Genomic DNA, 27,062 nt, shown 5'->3' with positions numbered 1-27,062 from the left:
GTGTTTCATAAGATCTGTGAAGTCATGTGATCGGCAAGTTTCATAACGTCAAAGTCATGTGAAGATGCAGGTTATAAGATCTGTGAAGTCATGTGATCGGCAAGTCTCAACTATTTCAAATATAACCTGCATAAACCAACATTGCAAATCATAACGTCAAAGTCAAACTGAAGAAGCAACAGTGGTTGAAACCACTGTTTTAGCCCAAAGAGAACCAGATTATCAGTTAATTAATTAATTAATACGTTATTGTAAATCAGTGGTTGAAACCACTGTTGGGTTAAAACAGTGAGTTAAACAACCATTGTTTTAACCCAATAGTGGTTTAACTCACTGTATAAACCCAACAGTGGTTGAAACCACTGTTTTAACCCAAAGAGAACCAGATTATGAGTTAATTAGTTACATGTTTTGCAAACATAATGTCCATTGTTATCTTTTCACTTACAGAAGACAAAGAGAACCAGATTATCAGTTAATTTGTAAGATCCCAATACACTATTTTTTTTCAAACCATTAACATTACTACTTTCATTTTATCCATTCTAAATATCCATCCTTTCAAGAAAACAAAATAACTTTACTTAAACCAACCTCAAATCTCCGAAAAAGAATTGATTGTCTTAAAACCATGATTCTTAGTAAGTAATCCGTTTCGAGGCCGAATTGTAACTTCTTGAAAAGAGATACGAAAACTAACTGATTTTAGCGATAATCAAGAACATGAATTTGGTGACTTAATTTAGTAAACCACCGAATTTTCAGTAGACTGAAATTGGTGTTTCAATCTGGTTGAATGCATACAAGTATGATATTGGTTATTGGTGTACCAACATATATATGCAATGTCATACTATTAAATATAAACTCGAATGCGAATGCAGTTAACGGCTAATATGGCATTACATGTTCATATAGCAGTATAAGCATACCTGTGGATTCAAACTATCTCCATCAACAGCAGAGGATTCTGCCTCTCCTAGCATGTAGACATCAATAACAGAAGCTGCATTTGCGGTCACATCATAAACATCAGAAATCAGTGACTCTTGTTCAGCAGGACCCTTGTTCTCAAAGTAAGTCCGACTTGGTAAAATATCATCAAACTCCAGAGTACATGCATTCCAACGATTAGAGGTGTAACATCTTTCACTGTATTGTAAAGTCTTGCATCGTGAATCTTCTCTGTCGCTAAAATTACCCATCACTCCCTTACTTTTACCTCGATGAAGAAGCTTCTCATGTACCATCATCTTCTCATCAGCATGAGCTTCATAATAATCACTAATGTTTTTACTTCGGTTATGAGACAGAGGGAGTGATCTTGGACGTGATGTACTTCTGCGATATTCGTCTCTCCAACCATATCCATCACTGACCTCATACGGGCCCACGAAATATCCAGTTTCGCTATGCGCCCTTGTTTCACCGTTGGAAACAGAAATCATTTCTTCAAGCGTGCTGCTTTTACCAACCATTCTCGCATCTTTATACCCGTTAGTTTCCACCTTTATGACATTCTTGTTTTTGCTTCACTGCGATAAAATTCTGATGCTGTATTCTTCCTACATTCATTAGCAGAATGAAGAAACTTTAAATATCAGTAACATATAAACCTCTAACAAACAATAAAAACGATTTATGCTAAAAAAATCAAATATCAGCACCAATTCCTACAGATTCAGTCATCTAGCTATTTCAAAACAATCTATCAACTCAATCTATCAACTGTACAATCTATTCACAAAACGTATAATCTATCAACTGTAAACAGTGGTTTGAATTTACCTTGAGTAGATTAGAGAGACCATCTGCAACTGCCAACCCTGATTCTCCCCACTCAGCGGTTTGAATTTACCTTGAGTAGATTAGAGAGACCATCTACAACGGCCAACCCTGATTCTCCCCACTCAAGAACAGGCTGAACTGCTCTAGCTGTTGCTTCCAAAAGCTGAAATTGAGCATGAAATAAACAACACATCACCAAATATTGACATAAAACAGAGTCACAAACATGTTGATACATTATGTGAACTATATGTTATGGTTTATATGCTGCACATTAACTTAACCTTTCTGTTTATCGGTGTCATGAATGCCACCATTTTCAGTCATCAAAACCTATTTTCTTTCTTCTGTTTTCCTACCTCGAGACTTCCATACACCCTGCATCCACAACAAAATCACATTCTTAACATGAAATTTAGCAGATTATAATATTAATATAAAAAAGGATGCAGATTTTCATCGGATAATTCTGCTTCGTCGTCATCTTCTTGAATGGATCCTGACACATCAGCAATATTTTCAACATAAATTAAACCCAAAGCAGTTAAACCCAACAACATTAATCGATTAAAGTTTGCTATGAATGAAACCTCTTAATATAAAAAAGGATGCAGATTTTCATCGGATAATTCTGCTTCGTCGTCATCTTCTTGAATGGATCCTGACACATCAGCAACACTTTCACCATAAATTAAACCCAGAGCAGTCAAACCCAATTGTTTCAGATTCTTATTTTGTTTATTTTGTGAATTAGAATGTCGAGAGATTTCAAAATTATGCTTCGGAATTCGGGTAAAAGCCCTAATTTAGACGAACCGGAAAATGTACCTGTAAATGTGAAGTTTCATGAAGCGTCTGTGTCGAATGTGAGTTCGGGTCTGGATGTTGTGTAGATGCGTAACAGAAATCAATTACCAACGCATAAAGATTTGATGAATTGTGAATGAAATGGATGAGTAAACTTACTTGTTGTTTGATAAGTTGAGTTTGATGGATCCGATTGAGGGTTTTGAAATGTCTAGATTGATTGAGGGTTAGGGTTTGTGAAATGGGATTGAAGAAGATAGAGAGAGACGAAAGTGAATTTTAGAGAGAGAGTTGAGAGTTGATAAAGCATAGAGAAACAGAGATTACCCTTTTTATACGTCTGTTGTTTAAATTTTGAATCTGGAGTCATGTTTAAATTTTGAAACTGGAGCCAAAATTTTGAATGGGCAGTGGTTTGATGCAGATGTTTGGAGATTTGTAGGGTCAGTGGTTTGATGGCAGTGGTTTGAAAAGGTGAATGTGGGCCATCTTTAAATTTTAAAGTCTTTTAATATAAAAGTTTATGATGTAAAAATGACATAAGAAAAGCCTTGTTGGACAGCCTCTTCAGTTGACACATCAGCTTTTCTTATGTCATTGAAGTTTCTTCTTTTATAGAAAGTATAGATACGATTTAGTTGTATTTGTTTTAATGGTAAGTTAATTATATTTTTCTAAAGTTGTTTTTATTTAACTAAAGAACTTTTTGTGTATTGTTATTCAGTTTAGATTAATGTTAAGTATCTTTCAACTATTTTCTTTTATTTAATATTTTTTTAAGAAGACTGATTATGTAAGATTTTCTAAATTTATCTCTATCTAAAAAACAAAGCTAATGAATAGTATTAGATCCATTAAAAAGTTGCCACGTGACGGTTGACCCATTAAGAAGTTGCCACGTGTCAACCTCTTTTATTGTTTTCTTTATGTGTGCTATATAATTAAAAAAATCTAAATTTGTAACTTTGCTTTCTTTTTCAGACATTTCGTTGTAAATTTTGTTAAGAGCAGGATGCATTCAAAATAGAGTGTACATTTTGTTTTTTTTATATATGTTATATGAGTGCATAGGCGGCCTTGAGGGTGGGCGGGGAGGACCACCAGGCAGAGTCCGATATTTCGAATGGCATGTTGTTCTAAAAAAATCTGATATGTGTGTGTAAAAATAAATAAATTAATAGGGTATACCCATACAAACACCAACATAGGCCTACTTACAAAACTATTTTTATGGTTTATATTAGTTATTAGCTCATTGGCATTAGGTTTAGATCTTTAGTGAGCCTAATACCCAATTTCGTTAAAGTCTAAGGGCACTTTTTTCGAGCTCGAACCGAATACACGAATTCTCAGGGTCGACCCTGTATGAGTGCATGCCAGTATTGTGGCGTGGTGGTACCCTGACGAACCGAACCGATTACTACCAAACAATTGTTTTCAATCGATGTAGATCACATGTTGATATTCTTTTGGTGATATCACGATTTTATTTTTTTGTTTTTCCTTTTTCGGTTGCTATAATAAGCGTCGGTACTATAACATTTTTTAAGGCGTTTCATTGTAAATTTTGTTGAGAGCAGAGTGCATTCAAAATAGAGTGTACATTTTGTTTTTTTTATATATGCTTTATGAGTGCATGCCAGTGTCGTGGTGGCACCCTGACGAACCGAACCGACTACTACCAAACAATTATTTTCAATCGATGTAGATCACATGTTGATATTCTTTGGTCATATCACGATTTTATTTTTTTTTGTTTTTCTTTTTTTCGGTTGCTATAACGAACGTCAGTATTGTAACCTAACGAGATGAAGTGATATCACTCAGATTTCTAACGCGTTGCGCCGGTTTTCATACCACTAGTTTTATTAATAATTAGAGTCGAAATTTAATATTTTTTGTATCTTACAACTTTTATGTTATTTTTAAATATTAAATTCAAATTCAAAATTAGGAATATCAATGAAGTAGAAAGATTTTATTAATACTACTAGGTTAAAAAATTCGTGTATTACATGGGATTTGATCAATAAATTATTAAATAGGTATTAATAAGCCGGAAAAATATATGCCGTAGTCTAAAAATAATAATTAAATAAATGAAATATTCATAAATAGTTGAAAAAAATAAGCGTTTTTAACATTTGACCCCCTAGAGATCAAACATAACTCAAACAAATCTATTCATAAAAAAATTAATTGAAGTTGTCACATCTACAATACGTATATAAACATACTAGTTTATAGACCCATGTATTACATGGGTGGGTTGAATAAATAAAATATCTTACTTAAGTTAAAGATAATATATATCATACAAAAATTGTTTAAAACCACTTATAATCAAGAAAATGTCAAAGTATTTTCTTTGAAACTTAGAGAAAAATATAATAATTTTAAAATAAATTTACACATGTTAAGAGGCAAATATATAACGGATAATTATTGCTACTTATTATTAAATACATAAGTTAAAACTTACAATTTAGACAACTTGAATTATAAATAATTTGAAATGAAACACTAACATGAATAATTACTGCCGAATCGCACAAGAGATTTCAGTAATTATTACTTCAAATTATACATTTGTTATTGTTAATAACTAAAGCAAATCAAATCTGTCTCGTTAGTTTATCCCACTGATCAAATGTAAACTCAAGATGCTATATACATATTCTCTATAATAATTATAAATAACTTAATTATTATTGATCATAAATTAAAATATAAGATAGGGATTACATAAATTTTAATTTAAATACTCATTTAATTATTTATCTGTTTATAATTTAAATATTTTAATGAAAAAAAGAAAAGAAAGACAAAATTCAGGTAATCTTTAAAAAATAAAGTTTAAGAAATTGACGCAAAAATAAATCTGGATAATGTATAACAATTGTTTATATTTCTATATTCTTAGATATATCAATAATTAATAATATTAGAGATTAATCTAATATATTAATATATTGTTAATTTAATATAATTTAATTTAAATACTCATTTAATTATTTATATGTTTATAATATTTAATAAAAAAAGAAAACAAACACAAAGTCCATATATTGATTAAAACGTAAAGTTTAAGAAATTAATGCAAGGATAACTTGCGATAATGCATAATAATCATTTATATATTAGAAATATTATATTATACATTATTAATATTAGAGATTAATCTAATACATTAATAGTATAGTATAATTTAATTTAATATATAAATAAACTAAATAAGAGAATGACACATGGCATTAGATGCAAATAAATAAAATAAGAGAATGCCACATGTCATTATATGTATTTCTTTATTAGTATTAGATTAGATGAAAAGAGCAAAAATAATGATGATGAAATAGCAAAAATAAGCCATGATATAAATCAAACTAGGAATAAAAAAAATAATTACTTGAATACTTTCGGCTATAAGAGGGGAAGGGGCATCCTTGGCTAAAGGTCCTTAGCTTTGAAGCCGAATGAGAAACACCCCCGCCACCCCCTCCTTCAGGTTGGCGAGCGGCTAGGAAAGCTCGGCTAGTCTTTATTGAAGGTGAAGTGGGGGGTTTGTGACCTTTTAACAATCATATGACTGTTACATTTGTTGAAAAAGTTAATTTATTTATTTTAAATCATTATAAATACATCTCTCACCATTTTTATATTTACACTATTCAGAAACTATCAAATCTTCCTAGATATTCTCAAATTAAAATTCAAAATTAGGAATATCAATGAAGTAGAAAGATTTTATTAATACTACTAGGTTAAAAAAACTCGTGTATTACACGGGATTTAATCAATAAATTATTAAATAGGTATTAATAAGCCGGAAAAATATACGCCGTAGTCTAAAAATAATAATTAAATAAATGAAATATTCATAAATAATTGAAAAATAAGCGTTTTTAACATTTGACCCCCTAGAGATCAAATATAACTCAAACAAATCTATTCATAAAAAAATTAATTGAAGTTGTCACATCTACAATACGTATATAAACATATGAAAAGAGCAAAAATAATGATGATGAAAGAGCAAAAATAAGCCATGATATAAATCGAACTGGGAATAAAAAAAATAATTACTTGAATACTTTCGGCTATAAAAGGGGAAGGGGCATCCTTGGCTAAAGGTCCTTAGCTTTGAAGCCGAATGAGAAACACCCCCGCCACCCCCTCCTTCGGGTTGGCTAGTGGCTAGGGAAGCTCGACTACTCTTTATTGAAGGTGAAGTGGGGGGGGGGGGTTGTGACCTTTTAACAATCATATGACCGTTACATTTATTGAAAAAGTTAATTTATTTATTTTAAATTATTATAAATACATATCTCACCATTTTTATTTTTACACTATTCAGAAACTATCAAATCTTCCACGATATTCTCAAATACCCATATATGGCTAATTTCTCAAATGATAATCTCGGTATTTAATGTCAATGGGCACTTATACAAACGTGGGTACTATTTAACCAATGGGATCTAGCCTACCTAGTCAACGTTTTTGAAAACGTTTCCACATCCAACCGATATGGTTGAAAAGAAGTTTAAGAAATTGCAAGAAGGGACAAGAAAAGATGTAGAGCATGCTTTTGATGTTCTAAAGGGAAAATGAGGCATACTTAGGCGACCAATGCGGACCACAAATCTTGACAGGATTAGGAGCATGACGTATGCGTGCATGATATTGTAAAACATGATTTTTAAGGACGACGAGCATGCCTTCTCACCATTCCACATAAGGGATCCTTTAGTTCAACCCGTTTTGGACAATGACTCCCTTGGTGAGATTATGGATCTACATACGCATTTTCGACTTCGCATTGATTTTGTGACACATATTGCAATTTAAGATCTACATTATCTAGAAGATTCTGACGAAGAATAGTTTATTGTTATTTTGTATTATGTTCAATAATTTATTTATATAGTTGGGTAGAGGATCCTGTAAAAAGTGCTCAAAGTGTGAGAAGTGTAAGAAGTGTATTATAACACTATATATAATACTATATAACACCATATAAACACCGTATAACATTATTTAACACTATATAATACCATATAACACTTTGTAACACTATATATCATTATATAACAAATATAACACTATAGGGTGTCTGATAGCATGTCTATGATAGAAGTATAGTGTTATATTTGTTATATAATGATATATAGTGTTACATAGTGTTATATGGTATTATATGGTGTTACATATTGTTATACGGTGTTTATATGGTGTTATATAGTATTATATATAGTGTTATAATACACTTCTTACACTTCTCACACTTTAGGCCCTTTTTACACTATCCTTACCCTATATAGTTGAATTATTTATTTTGTAATTTATTTGAATTTAAATTATGTTTATTTGGTATTTAATTGTTTAATTTATTTTATGTTAGAAAAAAGTTCTGGGATACTCTATAGTATGTGCCACAGTGCCGGTAGTATTTTTAGGATACCTTAAGGTAGATTTGATGTGACAATGGATGGTATTTAATTGTTTAATTTATTTGTGATTTTAGAATACTTTAAAGTAGGGTATTTAAGGTACAGTATCTAACAGTACAAAATTAGCTAGTCTTAGACTACTTTTGGCTTATGCTTATTGCCTAATTATAAGAGAAAAAAATATACAATATCCTATTTTTAAAACTATGTTATTGATTAATCTATATGGAAATAAATTAAATATGTGTGATTTTGTTTTTTTAATTAATTTAAATTTAAATCAATGACACGAATTGTTTTTAGATATTTTGTTTTTCAAATTAATTTAAATTCAAATTAATGCCACAAATTGTTTTAGATATATTTTTTAACCAAAATAATTTTAGGATAGATAGATTTGATGTGACAATGCATGGTATTTAATTGTTTAATTTATTTATGATTTTAGAATACTTTAAGGTAGGGTATTTAAGGTAGAGTATCTAACAGTACAAGATTAGCTAGTCTTAGACTACTTTTGGCTCGTGCCTTATTGCCTAATTATAAGAGAAAAAAAATACAATATCCTATGCTAAAAACTATGTTATTGATTAATCTATATGGAAATAAATTAAATATGTGTGATTTTGTTTTTCTAATTAATTTAAATTTAAATCAATGACATGAACTGTTTTTAGATATTTTGTTTTTCAAATTAATTAAAATTTAAATTAATGCATTGTTTTAGATATATTTTTTTAACCAAAATAATGTGACGAATCTTAAAATTCTTTTTAAAGGTAAATATTCTTGTTGATGATGATTATCTTTTCATTATTGATATTTTTGATATTTTTTTATTTTAATATCATTATTCAACATAGGAGATAAGTTTAAAAATAATTTTTTAATAGAAAATAAAATAATTGAAATTAATGGCAAGAGGTATAAGAATGTGACATGTGTCCTAAAAAGATTTTCATTTATTAGTATAGTAAGATAAGATAAGATAAGATAAGAAGTAAGATAAAATTACTTTTTTTAACGGCAAATTTGGATCACTAACGGACCATTGGAGTATCATCGTGCCACCAACGAAACCACCCAATCATATCCATCTCCACTAGGCATAATACCTATACAACAATTAAGGAGGAAACCCAATAAATATGGGAAAACCCCATTTGTGGGAATCGAACTCAGGACCTATTGGTCCCAAAGTCTTATCTCACCTTCAAGATGCCACTAGGCTATAAAGCCATGAGCAAAGATAAAATTACTAAATTAGATTTAATATAAATCAATTACAACTAATTTTCTAATTGTTTATTATTTAATTTCTTTGTATCAAATAAGGCGATCACAAATTACGTTGTATTAAATATTAAATTCAAATTCAAAATTAGGAATATCAATGAAGTAGAAAGATTTTATTAATACCATTACTAATTTAGATTTAATATAAATTAATTACAACTAATTTTCTAATTGTTTATTATTTGTTATGAATGTATCCATTATGTGGTGACTATCCACATCTATAACTCCTATCCCTTTAGTGTATCCATTATGTAGTGACTATCAACCTCTATAACTCCTATCTCTTTAGTTACTATTGTACTAATGTAAGGGCCTATATATAATGGCATTTGTCTATGATGTTGAAATCAATCAATAAGAAATCCATCTCCCATTCTCTCATTTTTCTCTATACATTACTAGTAGGTTGTTGTTTTACAACACGTTATCAGCACGAGTTGCTTTTGAAGATGGATGACATTATCATAAGAGTTGCACAATGCGGTGATTGTTGGGAACCCGATGACTTAATGATCTGCTACTGTTCTACAAAAAAAATGGTAACAAAGAATCAATATCTTGCTATTATATATGTCTTCTTATCATATTGTTTGATTTTTGCATACATTCCAATAAGTACCATAGCCTTTTATCGGTTGTTGTTTTCTACTTTTGTTTAAAACTCTGTCAACTATTTTCTAAACCAAAGCCCACTAACAATTGATATGAATGTGTTTTGAAATCAATGCAGAAATTTAGTAAATTAATAAATAGATTTATAAAATTTAAGATTTCCAGCTATGATAATGTTCATCTGGGTTTATATGGATTAACATAATTATTTTTGAAAACCAAATAGTAGATTCGGGTATGTAACCACTCACCTTTGGAGTTGCGTATGTGTGGAATCTTTTTGGTAGCCACTTTACTAAGTATATTTTGATTAACAGTCATGTTATAATTATTTTGTTAATATATTTTGTTATTTGCTATTTATTTCAAGATTTGACGTATAAAGGGTGAAAAGTATCTTTTGTGTTGAAACAACATATAAACAATGTTACATTTCATGAAAAAAATTGACCAAGTTTAGTTTCATTTAAAAATTTATTAAATTTTGAACTTCTGAATGTTAAATAATCAAATAATTTGGTTATAAAGCATATAGACTTAAATTTATGCCTTTGTGTATCGTCTTTGGTATAGCTTTAGTACCATGCTAGTTGTTACTTACTATATTGCCTTGGATATTTACTATTTAAATTAACTAATTTACTTTCGTCAGAGAATGGTCATTAAATCCCTTTTTATTATATTTTCTTTTGCTATTATAATTAAAGGATATACGTAAATAAGTTTATATTTATAGATATTTGTATCTATATTCTTGGGATCTCTATATTAATTGGGTTCCTCCTTTACTTGATGATGATTATCACTTTTATATATGAATTATATATACAAATTATATATGTGCATAATATGAAAATGATATTTAGTACTAAAAAGAAAGACGTATTTCAAAATTATAAATGATCATATGTTGGGAAGTTGAGAGGGATATTTTTTTTATGTTTAAAAATAGAGTAATAAATATTACGAAAGAAGCTTCAAGTTCTCACTATTTTTTTATGAATAGCTTGAGTTGTTAATATAGATATTAAAATAGGTTTACATGTGCTATAATTGCTAATTTTGTTTTATTTATCCTAAATTTGTTAATAAATTAAAAATATCTATTTCTTACACTTTTATCTCATCAATAGTTGTCAAAGGAACTAATTAACATTAAACGTATTTATTAAAATAACTTAAGATTGTGATTGCTTACACTATAAAAAGCATATATGTTTTCTCATAAGTATTGGCAAAATAATATATTTTCTCATTAGTATTGAAAGATAATCTCACTTTTATGGTTTTACTATAATTTATTATATATAGTAACATATTATAACGTCATGTATCATATAACTTGACATTATGTATAAATTATATGTCACAATCTATTATTCATTTATACATATGGTATTGAATAGAATAGAATAATTAAAGTTGTGTATAAGATCACACCTGAGGTTCTTCTTGAACCATCATCTCTATTGTCCCTTCAGGGGATCTTATTACTATAACCTCGACTTGACCATCTTAATTACTTGCTCCAATTTTCGAGGAATTTTATTGTTGGAATCAACTAGTCTACCACGCTATAGGCATGCAATAGACTCATTACAAAAAATATGTGGTTGTCCTCTTAGGACACAAAGATAACTGGAGCATAAGCAGTTGATTATGTGACTTACTTAGTCACTCTATTTAGGTCAGTGAAATTGTCTGGTAATTTGTTCTTTAATATTGGTAAATGAATTATACTTTAAACTTTTAGTTCATAGTTTATAGTCTGAGGATCAAGATGACATGATAATTCATTTCACTTTTCACTTTCCAACTGCTTGTTATCTCCCCCCAATGTTGGGAACATTCATTCACTAAAGTGAAAACCAATGAGCCATAAATGAATTTCTCACTAATGGCTTTAAGTATTTACTCATAGACGATTATTTATACCCAACATATTCTCAAACTTTTTAGAAGTCCCATCTTTGTGCGGTGTGGTGGATGAGTTTCAATATATGTCGCACAACCAAAATTGTTGATGAGACATATTTGGTTCCTGACCAAAAACCAACTGTATGGGGAGAACTATAACTTATTGGCTTGATGTGAATTGATAGTACTATATATAAAATTACATGTACCTAACTGAACTTTTGCTCCTCTCATGATCATTGGATTTGTAACCAATAGTAGACGTTTAGTGATCATCTCAACAATAACATTTATTCTAATGATCGTTAATAACTTGGGAATCAAATTCACTATTATCAAATAAATATACTAATCTTGATTAATATGCTTGCTATCACATTAGCTAAGCAACAATCACATAAGCTTCAGGTTGTGGATTTGATAATCATTTAGACGATGCATCGATTTAAAAAAAAAACTAAATAGTATCATGTTGGGATATACATATCCTTTAATCGCTTCCAGAATATTTAGGTATACACACCCTTGTTTATTTTGCAAATATATAATTTCTCTTGAGAGCAAACATTACATGCTAATTATTATCTTGAAGAATCTTCTAGTTCTTCATTATGTTTCACATCATCATTGACTCGGTGTGGTCTAACCGGTCATGCCAGCTAATTAAATAATTATGATCCATAAACTCCTGGTTTATGATCGTATGTGTATTACTTGCTCGTATGTAATACAAAACATATGATACGAGAGAATATACTATAACTTCAAAGTTAAAACCATCTCGTTATGCAATGACTCCTTAGTTTACCACTTTTGGTGGTCCATCTCATTATTAAAATGACCATCATTACAATTCTTATATTCATTCTCATCATTACAAGTTTCTCAATTAGGTCCATCATTACTTATACAATGATTAATATATAATCACATTCACTTTTGGGAATGGAGTAGAACCAAAACAAGCTTCATAGTTTTTCATTATTTACATGGTCACATGAGTATAAAATCATTTCATTTTTCATGACTCTTATAATGATATTGCTACTTTAGGAGCATATGTCTCAAGCGTGACAAACAAAAAGAATTTAATCGATTTTTCCTTGTAAATAATGTTCTCTTTGCTTACCATCAATTGAGAACTAGATGAGTCGTATAAAATTTATCAATCTTATATCTTACGACTTTTATAACGATCATTGTATAGTCATCTCATTATTAACATGGTTGATCTCATTACATGAGCATCATAACAATTTTCTCAATTACCATGATTACGAACTTTACATCAATTATTATATCATCACATTCAGTTCAAGGTATGGATTATAACCAAACAATGATCATGGTGACATCATTACAATTTTCTTAGTTATTATATACATGATCGCGACCTTTGTCATTATATCATCATATTCACTTCATGAATGGATTAGAATCACAAAACTTTCATGGTGGTCATTTCAAACCTTACATATTCTTTAACAATCTTGCTTCTTCAAGAGCATATTTGAGGTTTGACAATGGAACTTGTTTTATCCATATGTATAACTAATCTTTTCACCACATAACATCAATTATACGACCGAATCATTAAGATTTATCAGTCCAAAATCTTACAAGCTTCAATAAATTTACAATATGCTTTAGTGAGTTTGAAACTTCGAATGTCATATTATAAATTAATCTTGATCACTATTCAATCATGTTTATTGACAATAAAGAGATCTCGCCAACTTGTATCATGTCTAAGATATGTATGGAATCAAAATAAAAATCGACGTCGTTATACTTTTGTATATATTGTAGCGCTTAAAATGATTAAATGATGAGGATTAAGATTTAAGATCTGCCTATGAATGAATATTAAGAAATGATTGGCCAAAATAGAAAGACGCAAATAAGGCAGAGTTTAGTTCTCTAATGAAATGGAAAGTTTCAGGACCAACAGTCCATCAACTGAAGTTGTAAAATATGCTGGATACAAAAGTGTCTTTTATGCGAATCATGTGAAAATCAAATTAAGTGATATAAGTCAAAACTGGTGGCACAAGAATTTTCACAAATACCTATGATTGATTATGAGAAAATGTATTCTTCAGTGGTGGATGCATTGACTTTCCAATATCTTATTAGTCTGGTAATATATAAAAGAGAATTGACACGCGTCTTATGAAAGTTATGTATCACTTGATGCTAAGTTATATAAAACAAGTTCTCGAGAATATTATGATTATTAAATAAATTCAGATCTGAATACATATACATGTATATGTTATTGAATTGAGTATAATTGGAACTCCCCATATAAGTATCCTAAAGCATTTGAGTGCTTAAGAGGTTAATTGAAACACCTTATGGATGTAATTATAGTGCACCAATACTCCAATAAAGATACATAGAAAATGTGTACCTAGTTATTATGGCATCTCAATGTACACTGTGTACAAACATGGTACAATATGAATTTTGGAGATAAAAGCAAGTGTTCTTGATATTTTTGCATATGATATAGATATCTATGTGTTAAAAGGGCAAGTTTATATAACAAAACTTCTAAGAGTGAAAGCACATGCATATTTGGATAAGATGGAAAGAATTCCCTCATGGATTGATAATCCTAGAAGCATTAATGATGTCAAAACCTCAAGAATGTACTATATCAAGTTCATAGAATATGTATGGACTAAAATAGTTAGATCGAGTGTTTTACAACTCGAGATATTTGCATAAAGAGGGATATAAGTTTGATTAAATTAGCCATGATTTATCAACGTTCTACTTTTAAAAGTTCACTATAATCGCAGTTTACAGTGATGATGTCTAGGCATCATCGAGAGAAATTGTCGAGCTTTTAGAGGGAGAATTTTTGAATGACCTTGGCATGGTCTAATTATTACTCGAACTGCAGTTCGCATATATATGTAATTATATTTTACCAATCCCCCAAGTACATCTAGAAGATGATGTTTGGATATTTAGTATGGACATAGTTGAACCTTAAAGTATGTTAAAGGTTGTTAAGTCATTTGTTATAAGAAATGCCTATTATCATCTCCTATCAAAGTAGAGATTCTCATTCTAGAAGTACCATCGTTAAATGCATAAGTGCATTAATATGTTTTGCTAGCTATGTATGGTTATAATATCTTTCACTTGAGCTTATTGTCATGATATAACCTGTGTTAAGCGAAGAGACATTGGAATGAGTTGAAAGAAACATTTCAGGTATAAACGATATTTGATTATATTATACTAACCCATCAAAACAAGTTTAGTTAGTCTTGTAGATGCAGGAATGTAACGAAACACAGTCATGGACATATGATAATTTTTGGAAAGAGGCACCTAAAGTCTCGTTAGAAGATTATACAACATTACTCAACATAAAGGATTGCACATTAAGGGATCAAGCAACAAATCATTCGCTACAAAGACTTTATTCGACTTTCAAGGAAGATGGACACACGTCACTTAAAGGATACATGTTAAAGTGAGGGGGAGACTTATTCAAGTTGCACTCTTTTTCCCTTGACTAAGTTTTGTCCCATTGGGTTTTCTTAGTAAAGGTTTTTAATGAGGCAACATATCTGATCCAAAAGTATCAGGGGGAGAAAATGCGCGCTGCACTCTTTTTCCCTTAGCTGAGGTTTTGTCCCACTGGGTTTTCCTAGCAAGGTTTTTAACGAGGTAGCATCACCAAGCGTTTTAAAGAATAGTATATCATGTGGATAGTCAAGGGGGAGTGTTATGAATGTATCCATTATGTGGTGACTATCCACATCTATAACTCCTATCCCTTTAGTGTATCCATTATGTAGTGACTATCAACCTCTATAACTCCTATCTCTTTAGTTACTATTGTACTAATGTAAGGGCCTATATATAATGGCATTTGTCTATGATGTTGAAATCAATCAATAAGAAATCCATCTCCCATTCTCCCATTTTTCTCTATACATTGCTAGTAGGTTGTTGTTTTACAACATTATTTAATTTCTTTGTATTAAATAACGTGACCACAAATTACGTTGGGTTAATTTATTTCCTTATATCTATTAGGCTCATTTGAGAAAAAAAATAATCAAGAAGAAAAAGAAGAAGAGTTACAACGGTAAAACATTAAATAATATTTCTCTAATCTCATTTATTATTATTATTATATTTGACTAATTCATTAGTCATAAAACTATCATTACTTACATTACACATTTTTATATTACACATACTGAAATTTATATTACACAACTTGTAATTTATCCTACACACCTCGTAATTATCCTACACTCTAAATTAATTAATTTTTTTTTTTGAAAAGGTATATATTTTGAAAAGAAGTTACAATTTTAATGTAGTTAGCTATTAAAGATGAAGACTAGAAATTAACGATCTTTGTAAGTTTACCAATATACCCTTATAATAATAGTTAACACAAATATTAAATGAAGCAAAATGAAACATTGTTATTGGTTGAAATTTATTTTTTTTCTTTTTTACAAAGAATTTCCTTTCATTTGAACCCTCCACTTTATATAGTTGAGAAGAAAAAGAATAAAGCGTAAAATTGTAAAACATTACATAGTTTTTCTCTAATCTCATTTATTATTATCTTTGACTAATCATAAAAACTGTCATCCTATAAACTAAAATTTTTTGCCTACACTCATCAAAAGTTATCCTACGTATTTCGAAATTTATCATACACATATTGAAATTTATTCTACATGACTTGTAACTTTCCTACACAATTCGTAATTTATCATACACTTTAAATTGTTATTATTTTTTGAAATAATATATATTTTGAAATAAGTTATAAATTTAATGTTGTTAGTTATTAAAGGGAATACTACGAATTAATGATCTATGTAAGTTTACCAATATACTATTACAATAACCTTAAATACAAATTATATTAAATGACGCAAAAAATGAAACATTCTTATTGGTTGAAACTTCTACTTTTTTTTCTTCTTCTAAAAAAGTATTCTCATTTGAACTCTCCACTATAGATATATATACATACACACATACACACACACTATAGATATATATAAAGGAAGTGTATTTTAAGATACCAAAGAACTTTTTTTAGTTTAATGCATAAAGTATAAACTTAAAATTAGGATAAATTAGTCTTTCAAACATTAATTACATTTAAATCCCTTAACTTTATTACATTTTAGTCCCTCATCTATAACTGAATTTTGATTAGTTAATTGTTAGCTACACTTTATTCCCTTATAAAAAATTAATTACTCCCACGATTTTTAAATGAATGTAACTTTTTCGTACATTAATAGTCTTTTAAAAAATTACACCATAAGACATGCATTTTTATTCTATTTAATTTGATTATAGTATTGCTATAGTTTTTTTAATTAAAAAAATATATATTACGTGATTAACAGTGTTTAAGGGTGAGCAATAACTTAATCTTTAACCAAAACCAAACCAAAATAGACGAAATTAAGCCGAAATCAACCAAAAACTGCATTAACTGATAATTGATTAACCGAAAACCGAATTAATCAATAAACGGTTATAGGTTTTTTTACCCTCGTTTAACAAAAAAATTAACTGACCCAGTCGTATTTTCATATATTTCTACCTTTTGTACCTCGGGTTCATGTTTACATTATTTTTGAAAGGTTAAACACACATTCACAACACTACTCCTAGATTACACCTTGGCCAAGATTAAACAACCCAAGTGGCTATTAATACTTCCATTTAATGTATTTATTCACCTATTTCATGTATTTAACCTCAATTTTATGTTTTCTAAGCAAAAGTTTTAGTACAAGTTCGATTTTAGCCATTAACCGAAATTAAATGAACTGAACCAAAAATTATTAATCTAACCGAATAAACTGAAGTGATTAACCGTATTGGTTAATAAATAGACTAAGTGATATCTTCGATTTTGGCTTTAGTTGAGGGTAATAACCGAACCGACCGAACCAAACACACTCTAACAATGTCTATGTTTCTCGCTACATCATGCGGGCACTCTACTAGTGCGTTTGCGTCTATATATATTAATTATAATATCAAATCGTTTATTTAAGATTCCAATCATTTTTATTTTTAGAAAGCGAATTTTTAGAGATTTGATTTTTCAATACCTCATCAATATATATTATTCAATCAATTGTAAAAAAATAAAAAAAAAAACATCACAAATGACGTTGTTGTGACTGCTAAAGGTTACGAGAAACTTGATCATACAATTGTATGTTATTGTGATTGCTAAACTTATGAAAAAAGTTGATGATTTAATTTCTCTAATCGATAAATCAAATGCTTTAATATTTACAGACTTGGTAAACATAATGTATTTTGATCATACACGATTTCAAAAACGTTTTAAGAATATCATTTAATAATTTTTAAACCTTCATTAATAAAAAGTACGTGGGATGGTACATTTGATATGATAATTCTTTTGTGACTTTTGTCATACTTTTCTTGATTTATTATTTAACTAAATTCTTAAGCTTATATAGTTAACTATTCATATGTGAACGTAATGATAGATTCACGTGTAAACTACACACATCTTGTTAGTCACTTTGATGTCGCGAATCTAAATATGAATGCTAGTTGTATCTCACTTGTGGATTGAATTCAAAATTGTATTCTATGTACAAGTTAACGTTGTACTTTATATATGAACTAAACATTATAGTTTACATGCGAATAAGCATTGGAGAATTATGAATGCCCAAGTGTGTATTTTTCACACGTCACGCTTGCTGTCAACTTTGTGTTAACATGTGAAAACTCCAACTATATAACTTTTAAAACTAAGCTTATACAAAATTACTATATAACTTTTAAAACTAAGTTTATACAAAATTCAAAGAAGATATATCAGGAAAGTAGCCTTTTCGGTTTATCCTACCTTGTTAGTGGAAAAACAATCACTTGTGTATTACTTAGACACGCAACTTACCTTATAGTATCCTTTCTTATTTTATTTTATTTTTTATTAGCATAGGAACAGAAATAAAGTAATGCGATAAGAGACATTAATATGATGTTTTACTTTAACTTAAATTTATGTTTATCTTTAATATCATTGTCTCAAAATTTGTAAGTATTTAATTTTCTTGAAGACGAATAAAATACACTTTATTGTTATCGCGGCTGGTTTTTCCTATAACTAACGTTGTATGCGGTCGCGAGCGTATGTGTCACGTTTTACCATTGAGTTACCCGGATAGCTGGGCTTTATTTTGTTGGCCGTTTAAAAAAAAAAAACTAATCTCAATCCATTTCATTTTTATCTAGAATTGTAAATCGGTCAAACACACATGTTTTTTTTTCTTTCCAAAAAAGATGACTTTGACACCCATAGATTTTATATGGCACATGAGGAAAAAAGAGGTCGAATAACCTAAAAATAAAATATAAATATTCTTATATAGTTTCTTTTTTTTAATGTATATGAACATATATTCAATATTATTTATTAAAAAATATATCGAACAAAGACATTTTTTCGATTCCCCTGACTAACAAGACATTACAGTTAAAGTTATTCTCAAATATTACTAAACTGAAGTCATGAAGAATTGAAGATATTCATTTTGTTTTTTATAATTTTAGAATATAATTTTAGTATCTTAATGTAGTAGACAAGACATGTAAAATATGATTTCTTGTCGGCGTTATTGTTATCTACCATTACCCCCATTCCTTTAAATGGCACCCACCCTTCTCAAACACTCGACACTCCTAACCTCATCTCTCTAGTATCCACTAAGTCGTATTTCTGACATGGATTTACCTAGTGCTTGGCTCGAACCGATCGTCAGGGTCCAAACATTGTCAGATACTGGGAGCCCAGTGATCCCTGACCGTTATATCAAACCATTATTCCAACGACCATCGTTCAACACACAATCAAATAACCAAAACATCCCTATTATCGATCTTTATGAGTTGAAAAACGGTTGCGCTACCGCGCAAAAAGCCGTCATGGACCAAATCTCTATCGCGTGTCGCGAGTGGGGTTTCTTTCAAGTAGTGAATCATGGTATTAGTGATGAATTGGTCGATGGGGCTCGGGAGGTTTGGAAGGAGTTCTTTCATCAACCGATGGAAGTGAAACAAGATTATGCAAACACACCAAAGACTTACGAAGGGTATGGAAGTCGATTAGGAATCCAAAAGGGTGCAATTCTTGATTGGAGTGACTATTTTTTCCTCCACTATCTTCCTTCAAAACTTAAGAATCATAAGAAGTGGCCTTCTCAACCACCTTTCCTTAGGTACTTATTTTTATTTTCTTCACGTGACAAAATAAATATATTATATTACTAAGGTGGCAATTTCTTAATAATCACGTTCAAGATTGGCTTATTATAACACGTTTGTTAAACAGATGAACTCAAACACAATTTGTTAAATAAAATGATTAACGTTTGTTAAACAGATGAACTCAAACACAATTTGTTTAATAAAATGATTAAACTAAGCACTAAACGGGAAATCTACCCAATTGTCATTAATAATTTTTTTTTTCTCTAAACTAACCTAGTTGTCATTAGATTTTTCAATCTTTTGATTTTTTTATACATGTTAATATTATTAAACTTAAGCTTTAATTTCTTTTTTATAAATGTTAATATTATTGAACTTAAATGATATAAATGAATCATTTATAAATTCTAGATGCATAGTGATTTTTCTTTTTAGATTTAACATTAAGTATGCGATGATAATTAAGAAAAGAAAAAACATCACTGAATAATAAACAAGTTGCATTTTTTTTTTAAATTTTTGTTCATATAGTTCCATTTAGGTCACTTAATTTTTATAATTTTAATATTAATAAAAAACTCACAAGATTGCAACATATGATAAAAAAAATAACAACAAACTTTGAATGACTTTAATTTGACACTTAGAAAATTGGTTACTGTTTGTTTATTTTTTTTGTCCGTCAGACACAAATGATTATGCCCAAGTAGTTTCTCGTCTCATATTTTTCATATGCTTAGGGACGTGACCGAAGAATACTCGAAAGAGATTGTGAGGCTAGGCAAAGACTTGTTGAGGGTATTCTCGATAAACCTAGGTCTACAAGAAGACTATCTTCAAGGCGCATTTGGTGTTGATGACATCGGAGCGTGCTTGAGAGTAAACTTCTACCCGAAATGTCCTCAACCCGACTTGACCTTAGGACTGTCGTCTCATTCGGACCCAGGTGGCATGACTTTCCTACTCCCTGATGAGCATGTTAGTGGTCTCCAAGTTAGAAAAGGTGATGAATGGATCACGGTTAAACCGGCCCGACATGCGATCATTGTCAACATCGGAGATCAAATCCAGGTAACATATATATCTTTGTGTTCATCATCGTTAGAATCTAAATTGACACGTGGTTTTAGTAAAAATAATCTTTTATTATTTAATAATTTTGAATAGTTAGAAGCACGTTTATATCATGGGTCTTAGGTGTATATATAATATAATAAATAAATACGATTCTCACTTCATTTTCTACTTCTCACCACTCATTTTATGTAGGCCACGAGCATATATTGATTATAAAATTCTATTTGGTCATCAGTGTGAACACAAAAAGCAAGTCAACTAAAAATATTAGTTTATGTGCAAAATAAAGACTTACTTTAAAAGGAAAAGATAAAATAAATCAGTGTTTCATGAATTAAATTAGGCCATATGGTAAAAGGCAAAATAACATTAACGGCGTCCTGGGCAATGAACTCTAGGTGATGTGGTAGGAGCATGGTTGCAAAAGTCGCTAGGCGCTCCCTAGTCGGTCGACCGGGGAGTTGAGAGTACTTGGCCTGGGCGGAGAGTACTCAGGGAGTACTCGGACATGTTAAATTATAAAGAAATTAGTTTCCGGAAATAAAGTATATGTCAAATAACATAAATTTACTAATATTTGTAACAAAATAACATAAATTTACTAATATTTATAACAAAATACATGAAGAATATATTAATTCTTTAATATGATAGATATAAAAATTATATTTTATTATTTTTTAAGTCAAACACGGCCTAAGTTAACCTACTAGATCTGATTTTGGCTAAGGTTGATCGCATTTGATCGATTCCGAGTAATTAGGCAGAGTTGAAGAAAGTCGCCTCGGCAGGTTACCTTGTAGCGACTACTCGGGGAGTACTCAGCCTTGGAAACCTTGTTTTACAACCATGGGTAGGAGAATTTGAGTTTTTTTTGAAAACTCAAGTTCAATTCCTATCTGGTGTAAAAAAGGGGTGAGGCATTGATGGGCAGTGATAGTAGACCCAGGAAAACCTGGGTTCGATCCTTGAGCCAAATGAGTTTTACCGGTAATTTTACTGTCGTGCCTACAGGCGGATGGGTTACCGGGTTTTCCTCGGAATTGGTGTGGACGACTCGGTTTACTCTCGGAGTACTCCGTTTGTCCAGTGGGTGCCCCAAAAATGCTTGAGTGTTGGCCGTTCAGAAAAAAAAAAAAAAAACATTAACAGCGCCCCTTCCATACCAGGGGGCCACTGATGGGATGCTATTGATACTCAGAGATTACAATAGTGAGCAATAACATATAGAATTGTGGGCCCCACTTCAATTTTAAAATTTAAGACCAAAAAAGTAAATAGGGGAGGGGCGCTATTGTAAGGATTTAACCTACATCGTGGGATTTATTCATAAAAGGCAATGGAGCCCCTTGTCCTCTGTGTCGATGATATATCGCAATAGGGGCTCCAATCATACCTCGCAACCTTAATGATCAAACAATCGTTAAAACAGTCATTTGCAATCATTCCGTAATTGTTTTTACAATCGCTAACAGGAAGGATTGTGTCTATTTATATAGTCGTTAACAAACATTTTTAATTTTTTATAGTTGTGAAATGATAAAGTTTACAAACGTAAGAACAAGTAATTAATGTAATATTATGGTTTGTGGTCTAGGAGCATCAAGGTGTCGAGGAAATGTGTGTTTATCTTTAATGTTAAGGGTTTAAATGTTATTGTGAATAAATGCATAAATTTAGGGGGTGTGAGTTAGTAAGTAATTAAAACGATATCTTTATTTATTGGTTACTTACTTTTAGATTTAAGTCCGTTATTTTTTTAACTTTTATTATTTTTGAAACAGCATTAATCATTAAATATTGGTCAAAACCTGAAGTCATATGGAAAACAACTCAAAAACTGTATTTAAAAAAATACCCTTTAGTAGTACTAATAATTACAAAATACTAATTTTTTGAACGGCACACAAAATACAAATCATTCACTATTTTGTTAGTAAAAGTCACATATCTATACTATATAATAAAAGAAACCTGTTTTGGGACACTTGTCATTTTCTCATTTAATTGATTAAAACTATTAATAATCTATCTACTATAATAAAACAGTTTTTAAATGTTTACATAGCAATGATTTATCTATTATTGTTTTTATTTAATGGGATAATTTTGCAAAAAAAAAAAGTAACGAATAGGAAAAGAATTTTTAAATGTTTACATAGTAACGTATTCTTTGGTTGATTACTAAATGTACTAAAATTTACAATTACATGAAAATCTATCACAAAGCTTAGAATTTTATTTATTGTTATTAGGTTAATTAAGACAATAAATAAGAGATAAGTGTGAAATATATGATTTATCTTTTATTGTTCTTATATTTAAAACATACACTAAATTTAAACGAAATAATAATTATCCATAATTAAGAGAGTTATCTATAATTTGGTGGAAGAGGTTAAACTAAATAATAATAATAATTTATATTTAAGTAAAACAATAGATGGTCTAATATGATGACAAGTGTCCCACAAATGATTTCTTTTATTATAGTAGATAGATAGATATATATATATAAATAATAAATTAATATTAAATGTTATCCTAATTTATTAAAATATAACTTTTTTTATTATTTGATATACAAAATTATATTTATTCAACTCTTGTAAAATACGGGGTTTAAAAAATATAACTTTTTTTTATTATTTACTATACAAAGTTACCTTTATATAACCCGTGTAATACACGAAATTTTTAAAGATATAACTTTTTATCATTTGTTATGTAAAATTAGATTTATTCAACATGTGTAATACACAAGGTTTTTAAGGATATAATTTTTTTTATTATTTGTTAGATTTTTCAACCCGACTATACACGGGTTTTTTAAAGATACGACATTTTTAGTATTTAATATACAAAATTACATTTATTTAATCTGTGTAATACACATGGTTTTTAAAAATATAATTCTTTTTCAGATCTATTCAACACGTGTAACATACGAGGTTTTTAAGGATGTAATTTTTTTATTAGTGGGTAGATTTATTCAACTCGATTATACACGGGTTTTTTTTTAAGATACGACGTTTTTAGCATTTAGGATACAAAATTACATTTATTTAATCTGTGTAATACACATGGTTTTTAAAGATATAACTTTTTTTATTAATTTTGATATATAAAATTACATTTATTTAACCCGTACAATACGGGGTTTTCATAAAATATATTTTTTTATTATTTAATATATAAAATTACATTTTTTCAACCCGTGTAATACACGGGGTTCTAACCTAGTATTGATTATAAAAGACTAGTTGGTCGTCAATGTGAACACAAAGGGAAAGTCAACTAAAAATATTATTAATGTGCAAAATAAAAAAATATATACTTTAAAAGAAAAGATAAAACAAGATATTGCTTCATGATTTAAACTATAGATTATGGTGATAAAATGGTCATTTGTGATGTTTTCTAACCGTTTTGACGGTCGCCAATGGACAAATTTTTTTAAAGGCTAATTTGAACTGATGGACATTTAAGGTTACAATTATATGAACACATAAAGTACCTAATGCAATATATTTATTAATTCTCAAATTCAAGTTTCCACTTGAGATGAAGCATTTTTCGAAAATAGAATGAGTTTGTTTTTTTATTTCTAAAATAATCTCAAACGTTGTATGTATGCATATATTTTGTTGTAGGTTTTAACAAATGGCATTTACAAGAGCGTGGAGCATAGAGTGATAGTTAACCCCGATAAAGAAAGAGTGTCGTTAGCTTACTTTTTCAATCCAAAGAGTGATGTGCTTATCAAGCCAGCAACAGAGCTTGTTACGTCAACCAAACCTGCACTTTACGAACCGATGACTTTCGATGAATATAGACTGTTCATTCGAACCAAAGGTCCACAAGGAAAATCCCAAGTCGAGTCTTTGAAATGTTCATGATGAATAGATTATATACCTTCATGAAAGTAGGATTTGGGGTCATAAGACTACATAAATAAAAGCAAGATATGAAATAAAGGTTATCCTTAATTTATTATTGTAATAACTGTAATCGCGAAATATGTGGCTTTAATCATCAAAGCTAGTTACATGTATTAATCATTTTCATTTGAGTGGTAAACTTGTTTGAAAAATCATATATTAACTTAGTTTTCTGGTTCAACATGCTCTTTGCATCTCTTTATATCTCCTAGTGATACAAGATCAAAATCATTTTGAGATATGTTTGATGTGTACTGAGGGCCGGAGCTTGGGGTGTTCATCGAATCGAATAATGAATTTTTGAATTTTTCGAATACTTTTATTTTTGCTAGAAATCGTATTCAATTAAAAACTAGTCAATTCGATTCCAATTTGTATTCGAATTAAAACGGTAATTCATATTCGATTAAAAATTCGAATCGAATTCAAATAAATTCGTTTTGATTCAAATTCATGTAAAATATGCAAATTCATTATGGGCTATTTGGGCTTCGTAATGGACTATTTTAGGACTTAGATTTAATTTATAGATTAATTTATACTATAGCCCAAATTAAAGTTATATTTGTGTATTAAATTTTAATATAATAAATAAATATGTATAATATGAATTCGAATCGAATTTAAAGTTATAAATTTGTATTCGATTCGTATTCGGTTTACTGGACTCGAATTCGAATTCTTGATAATCAAATTGAATTGAGTCGAATTTTGAATTTTTTAAACCTGAATCGAATTCTGAACACCCTAAATCGGAGCATAGTTTGTGTCCTGGAGGTTCTTTATCCCCTCTGTTTTTTCGCTTCGTCGTGTAAATTTTATCGGAAATTATATATGTATTAAGTCCCTCCACCTATTTTTTTTTCTTTAAAACTTTCTGCCTCATATTTAAAATTTTTTTTTCTACCAACACGTACATAGTACTCTTAATCACTTGTGTACTATGTACGTATTGGATCTAAGAGTGTGTGTAGTATGTGTTTTTATGATAAAAAAATTAATAAAATTGAAAATTCAATCAAACACTAACAAACAAACACTATTGGATTTGAGAATGATTGTAGAATGATTTCATTGAATTCATTATAATGTCATACAATCACAAGGTACAACAATATTTCCCTCACCAGGTGGACACTCTCTCACTTCTTTTTTATGCTCTCAGCTTTAAGTGTTAACTATTACAGTGAACAAGCTAAACTATATATAGGAGGAGTGAACAGCTTGTGACGTCATCAAGAAAGTGACCCTTAACAGCTTCATTAAATGATGTAACTGCTGGATAGTTACATTGTTGCATTGAACTGCTTCTTTTGTAAGTTTAGTATGAACCGCTGGATTTCCTAGAACTGTTGGTTGAGAACCAGCACTTCTGGAAATCCAGAACTTCTGTCTTTGACTTGTTGACTTGGTCTTCTAGTCTTCAGCCTTTGACTTTGGTTGACTTTGACTGTTGACTTGTTGACCAACACTTTGACACTCAACACTTGTTCTTATAAACATTAATTCTTTAAAGGCAATAGTTTGATGCAGTAGTAGTTAGGATAGCTGCTTTGAGAAGCTTTCAAGGGGAGGAGAAACTACTAAACTTGTGATTGTACATTAACTTATTTCATCAGGCAAGAATGATAGATCCTTGGGTTTTGGCTTTCATCATCAGTATATTTTATATAACCCAACAATTTTCCATAGATCTGTTGATGCCAAAACAGACTTATTTTGAGCCTGTCATTTGTTCTCTTATTTTGTTGTCCTTTGAAAAGTTTTGTTGATGTTGAAGCTCTGGATAATTCCTTTATCTTCATCATAGTCAACCATCTTTGACTTACAGAGAAAGGTTTTTTGTCTTCACACCTTTTAATTTGTAAGTAGCTTCTTATCTCTAAGCCTCTGGGTT

The 27,062-nt window shown here is 29.7% G+C and overlaps 1 protein-coding gene across 1 annotated transcript; it reads left to right on the top strand.

Moving 5' to 3' along the window:
• Nucleotides 1-19,591: 19,591 nt before the first annotated feature.
• Nucleotides 19,592-25,213, top strand: LOC110872734 (probable 2-oxoglutarate-dependent dioxygenase At5g05600). Its single transcript, XM_022121600.2, has 3 exons — nt 19,592-20,155; nt 20,888-21,218; nt 24,878-25,213. Exons 1-3 carry the CDS (start codon nt 19,662-19,664, stop codon nt 25,121-25,123), a joined length of 1,071 nt encoding a protein of 356 aa, XP_021977292.1. The 5' UTR covers nt 19,592-19,661; the 3' UTR covers nt 25,124-25,213.
• The last annotated feature ends 1,849 nt before the right edge of the window (nt 25,214-27,062 follow it).

This window comes from Helianthus annuus, chromosome 8 (genome assembly GCF_002127325.2).
Source record: "Helianthus annuus cultivar XRQ/B chromosome 8, HanXRQr2.0-SUNRISE, whole genome shotgun sequence".
NCBI lineage: Eukaryota > Viridiplantae > Streptophyta > Magnoliopsida > Asterales > Asteraceae > Helianthus > Helianthus annuus.
This window is presented reverse-complemented; position numbering and strand designations above follow the sequence as displayed.